A 6,000-nucleotide genomic window follows, 5' to 3' on the forward strand; every position below is an offset into this window, starting at 1 on the left:
GGATAACCTCGAAAAGTTTACTAGAATTGGGGCAAGCATGCAAAATAAGACAAAGCAGGACCTTGTCCAATTTTTAAAGAAGAGTATTGATGTGTTCGCCTGGAGTCACGACGATATGCCAGGTATTAACCCAAGCGTCATTACCCATCGTCTGAACATATATCCTTCTACCAAGCTTGTATGATAGAAGAAAAGAGTTTTTGCCCCTGAGGGGGATAACGCAATCAAAGAAGAAGTCCAGAAGTTGACCATGGTGAAGTTTATCCAGGAAGTTTATTACCCTGACTGGTTGCCTAACATGGTAATGGTTAAGAAGACTAATGGCAAATGGAGGATGTGTGTGGACTTTACCAGTTTGAATAAGGCCTACCCCAAGGATAGCTATCCATTGCCACGTATCGACCAACTGGTGGATTCGACTACGGGTCATAAATTGCTAAGTTTCATGGACGCCTTCCTGGGTTACAATTAGATAAGGATGGACGAGGTGGATCAAGAGAAGACATCCTTCATTACTAGTCAATGCTTGTTTTGCTACGAGGTAATGTCCTTTGGTTTGAAAAACGCGGGGGCAACTTATCAAAGGCTGGTCAACCATATGTTTCGTCCGCAAATTGGGTGAAATGTGGAAGTTTATGTAGCTGACATGCTGGTAAAGAGCTTGGAAGAGAAAAAGCATCTGGACGACCTTCAAGAGACCTTTGATACGCTCAGACAGTATAACATGAAGTTAAATCTAAGTAAGTGTGTTTTTGGAGTTTCGTCAGGTAAGTTTCTTGGGTTAATGGATTCGCATAGGGGAATTTAAGCAAATTCCGATAAAATCCAAGCAATACTGAATATGGAGCCACCAAGGAATATCAAACAAGTCCAATTTCTCACCGGGCGAGTTGCCGCCCTTAACAGGTTCGTCTCAAAAGCTACGAACAAGTGTTTACCATTTTTTAAAATTCTAAAAAATGCATTTGAATGGACGGACGAGTGCCAAAAGGCCTTCCAAGACCTACCTCGCTACTCCTCCTCTATTAAGCCCGTCCATACCAGGTGAAGAATTATACTTGCATTTAGCGGTGTTCCCACATGTAGTGAGCTCGGCATTAATTAGAGAAGAACGGAAGATACAGATTCCGGTTTACTATACAAGCCGGGAGCTAAGAGGGGCAGAAACACGATATCCAATGATGGAAAAGTTAGTCTTTGCTTTGGTAACGACATTTAGAAAGTTAAGGCATTACTTCCAGGCTCATGTTATCAATGTCTCGATAGATCATTCACTAAATAAGGCGATGAACAAGTTGGAAGCCGCGAGACGATTAATCCAATGGGTCGTAGAACTTAGTGAGTTTGATGTCAGATACCAACCAAGAAGCGTAATAAAAGCACAAGCATTGGCAAATTTCATTACGGAGTTCACTCCCAGCCAGGACGAGCTAAACGAAGGGGATAGAGTACAGAGATGGGTCATCAATGTAGACGGCTCGTCCACGTTATATGCAGGAGGGATTGGAGTTATACTCAAGTCCCCGAAAGGAGATTGATAGAAATATGACATGTTTGTATCACATACAAAACATACGCAGCGGAAAAATAACGGATCTACTTCATTCATAAAAGTTAACATGTACTATATAAGTTTCATAATTTGAGAACAAGAGAGTGTGCCTTGGAGCGGTGAATTTCAAAACCGAAGATCAAAAGCACTTGGGAACACTTTCAATCTTCACTCTAATTCCACTAACACCCAAGATGTGTGGTCTCTCAATCAGTTTACAAAAGAAGAATGTCAAAGTGTCTAACACTCACATACACTACTTCACAATAGTGTTCTTACAATTCTCTACAAAAAATTCTGTATGTTTTTCCCTTTGTGTCTAACTGTTTATCTAATTGGGCTGGCCTTTTGGGCCTTTCCAATTGGTCTTAAGTGTGTGGCTTGGAGTGGAACCAAAAGGGACTAATAAGACACTAGCTCCAATGGACCTTGGGCTTTTCTGTCAACTCTTGACAAGTCCAAAGTCACCATTAACTATATTTAATACCACTATATAAATATAGTTGCACTCTAGGCCTTATTTATAAATTATATCCAAAAACTTTATTGTACATGCAACCCCTTCATAAAATATTCGTAGTAATACAAAGTCATGAAAGTAGACTGCCACTTTGTAGATTACTACATCTTAATTCTTAAGTAGCCGATTTAATCCTTTAAAGTTATTCATCATATATTTATGAAATCCAATTTCATAAATATATACTCTAGTAACTATTTACTAACGTAGTTAGGCCTAACATTCTGAATAACAAACCCATTAAACTTATCTCAAGTGAATATTGTGTATCTCCTTTAAGAGACTATGAATTCCATCTTGAGAATATATGTTCCATCAACATTAAATGTGGTTGCCCAACATACTGAGGTTTTGACCATAACTCTAGATCTCACTCCTGATATATCAAAGCAACCTACACCTCATGATCAAGTCCATTATTCTCTCAGGATTAAGAGTTCATGCAAATATAAGTCGTGAATTTATTATTCATTTGACAGTCATTAGGAGAATAATAAATCTCACAGCAGTCCAGTTCAATATGTCTTAACCCTTAAAACATATCAACATACCAACTAGAAATCTCCATTTCTATGATCAAGACAAATCATCTTAGCTGATATGTTATAGTCTTCGCAGATGAAATGCCCAATTTCATCACTGACTACAAACTAAAATTCTGAGTTTATAAAGAACTTGTAATTTATATCATCTGTGACTTTTCACATAAATCATATATTATGCATCTCATGGACTATATGATAATGTCTCAATATTATGTTACCATTATTTTAGATAATAATAAAACAACTTTATTAATCACAACATTAAATCATACGTAATGTCATACATAATAAAATACATAGTATCATACAATAGTATTTAAGGGCACTAATCCTAACAGAGATAAGTTGAAATACGCAGCCCGTCTACAATGCCAAACTACTAACAATGAAGTCGAATACGAAGCTCTCCTCAAAGGATTAGAATTGGCTAAATCCTTGGGGGCAGAGTCAGTAGTCGTTCAAGGAGATTCTCAGTTGATCATCAATCAAGTGAATGGAATGTGTGAAGCTAAGAAAGACTAGATGAAGAAGTACCTCAACAAAGTAAAACCACTTGTCAAAAGATTCAAAAAAGTCATTTTTGTTCAACTCATAAGGAAGGAGACCATGGAAGCAGATGTTTTGGCAAAAGCAGCTTCAGCGGGGGGAACAATGGACAACCATGACCAAGTCCAATATATGTCGAGCATAGATCTTCCAAAGGTACAACAAATTGAAGGAGAAGGAAATTAGATGACTCCAATAATAGTTTATCTCAAAGATAGAAGGCTTTCGGAAGACAAGGACGAGGCTAGGAAGTTGAGGATCAGAGCTGCCAAGTATGTCCTCATAGACGAGGTACTGTATAAACAAGGCTTCTCTCAGCCTTACTTAAGGGGCTTAGCTCCGGACGAGTCGAATTATGTGTTGAGGGAAGTTTATAAAGGAGCATGCACAAATCACTCGGGAACAAGAGCATTAGTCCATAAGATCGTTCGTGCAGGCTACTACTGGCTAATTATTCAAGCAGATGCTAAGGCTTATGTCAAAGTGTGTGACCATTGCCAGCGCTTCAGCAATGTCCCTAGACAATCATCAGAGTATTTGACCCCAATGATGGGCCCATGGCCCTTTGCACAATGGGGACTGGATATTTTAGGTCCCTTCCCACTTGGGACCAAGCAGAGGAAGTTTTTGGTAGTGGAGATCGAGTACTTCACTAAGTGTTGTAGAAGCTGAACCTTTAGCAAAAATCAAACAACAAAATGTCAAGAACTTCGTTTGGAAAAGCATTGTATGCAAGTTTGGGGTACCTAGGGTGCTAGTGTCTGACAACGGACGATAGTTTGATAACACACATTTCAGAGACTTTTGCGAGCAGTTTGGAATCAAGAATCATTATTCCTCCCCCTCCCACCCACAGGTGAATGGGCAAGCAGAAGTTATAAACTGATCCCTGTTGAAAATCATCAAGACTCGGCTTGAGGGGGCAAATGGAGTATGGCTAGATGAGCTACCGGTTGTTCTATGAGCTTATAAGACGACTGTAAGGACCCCTACAGGGGAAACCCCTTTCAAACTAGCCTATGGAAGTGAAGCAATCATACCGACAGAAGTATACATGGCCAACCATAAGTAATGCAATATCAACACAAGGAGAATGAAGAATAACTTCGTCTTAACCCCGATCTCATTAACGAGGTGAGGATGGATGCGGAGCAGAGGACAACAAGATATAAAAATCTTATGGCTAGGCAATATAATGCAATGGTGAAACTCAGACGCTTCAACATTGGGGACCTTGTCTTAAAGAGGGTCTCTTTGGCGACTAGAAACCTGACCTACGGGAAATTGGGACTAATTGGGAAGGACCTTACAGGGTAATTAATTGCAAAAGGCAGGGATCATATTACCGGGAAGCCTTAGATGGACAGAAGCTGGAGCACCCTTGGAACGTCGAGCATCTGAAAAGGTACTATCAATGAAGGGTCAGCCTAAACGAGCTGCATTATGGACGAAGTTGAAGGGTTTCCCTCGTATTTACCCTACCTATTTTTATTACTACTACTGCGTGTTTTAAATATTTTAATTTCCTAAAAAGTGCATTAGACTCTAACTTATGCACCGTTTAAAGACGAGTTTGTGATGGACGAAGTTATGTACTTAGTCTTTGTATAAGTTATGTACATGTCATAGCACGCCGCCACATTCTCTTCAGTCACAGACTTTTGCAACCTCTCCTAGGCTAAGTCCTTATTCTCAATAATGTTCACAGGAACTCTTGGAGGAGGCTGAGACGAGGCAAGAGTAGTGGACTTGGACGAGGTAACACCAGCTGGTTCAGGCACGTCCACATCAAGAACTTGGAAGGATGATAGTTGGGAGGTAGGAGGAACGGTGCCTGGCTTGACAACTTCGGGCCTAGACAGCCCATGCTTCGCCTTCTTAGGCCTTCGACGGTTGGGGAGGTTTCCCAAGTCTAGCGTCTTGGACAAGCTTTTCCTTTTGTCTCCAGCGGAAGGACGAGGCTGAGACTAAGCTTCTGGCCTGATGACTTCGGCCACTACCTCTTTTCCCTTATTTTCTTTCATAGTAGCCATCCCTAAGAAGAAAAAAGAAAGAAAAATGTTAGAATCATTTAAAAGATGATATCAAAACAAATTTTTTCTAAATATGAACTTACATCTATGGATTGTAAGTTCGTGGGCTATAGCTTTAGGGGAGGGCTCAAGACCAAGTCCCCTCATTGCAAGACGTTGAAGGGTGACCAATGAATGGAAACTCCAATCGGTGTATAGACGAGCTTTTTGGACATGATTAAGATAAAATTTGCTTTAAGACGATTGTCTAACAGCTGCAAAGGAAAAGAAAAGAGAAGGGTTAGATGATTATAAACAAATGACAACATTCTATAAAAAAAAATACCTTCAGGACGAAGGTTCCCTAACTCTCCTGTGTAGGGGACAAATGTATCCCTACCAACCTCCATAGGGCTCCCAGATCAGAAACCAGAGACGAAGAAAAACTCCGTCTTTCAATTTCTATCAGACATCACAAGTGACTTTATTAACCTATAATCTCTTCCCCTTGCCGTAAATTGGTAAAAGTCAAGGGACTCATTAATTTATGAGGGTTTGTAATAAAAGAGGACCTCATCCACAGTGAGAGGACGATCTCCTTCAAATACTTCCCTCAACAAAACTTGCATAGAAACAACCAGTCTTTATGCATTGGGGTTGAACTGACACACACCTAAACCTAATCTAGTGAGCAGTTCCCTAGCAAAAACATTAAGGGTAACCTAAGTCCTCCAGAAGGTAAGCTTCATAGACACCTATTCAAAAATGAGGGTTACAACACCACTCCCCAAGGACAGCTAACCTAGGGTTAAGGTCGTCTGGAAT

The 6,000-nt window shown here is 40.1% G+C and overlaps 1 protein-coding gene across 1 annotated transcript; it reads left to right on the forward strand.

Moving 5' to 3' along the window:
* Positions 1–3,349: 3,349 nt before the first annotated feature.
* LOC142635070 (uncharacterized) lies at positions 3,350–3,835 on the forward strand. Its single transcript, XM_075809284.1, has one exon. It carries the CDS (start codon positions 3,350–3,352, stop codon positions 3,833–3,835), a length of 486 nt encoding a protein of 161 aa, XP_075665399.1.
* Positions 3,836–6,000: the final 2,165 nt, after the last annotated feature.

Source organism: Castanea sativa, chromosome 5 (genome assembly GCF_040712315.1).
Source record: "Castanea sativa cultivar Marrone di Chiusa Pesio chromosome 5, ASM4071231v1".
Taxonomy (NCBI): Eukaryota; Viridiplantae; Streptophyta; class Magnoliopsida; order Fagales; family Fagaceae; genus Castanea; species Castanea sativa.

Bases quoted from the DNA above. Each gene is read 5' to 3' on its own strand.
- LOC142635070 (XM_075809284.1), top strand. From the start codon at position 3,350: ATGACTCCAATAATAGTTTATCTCAAAGATAGAAGGCTTTCGGAAGAC.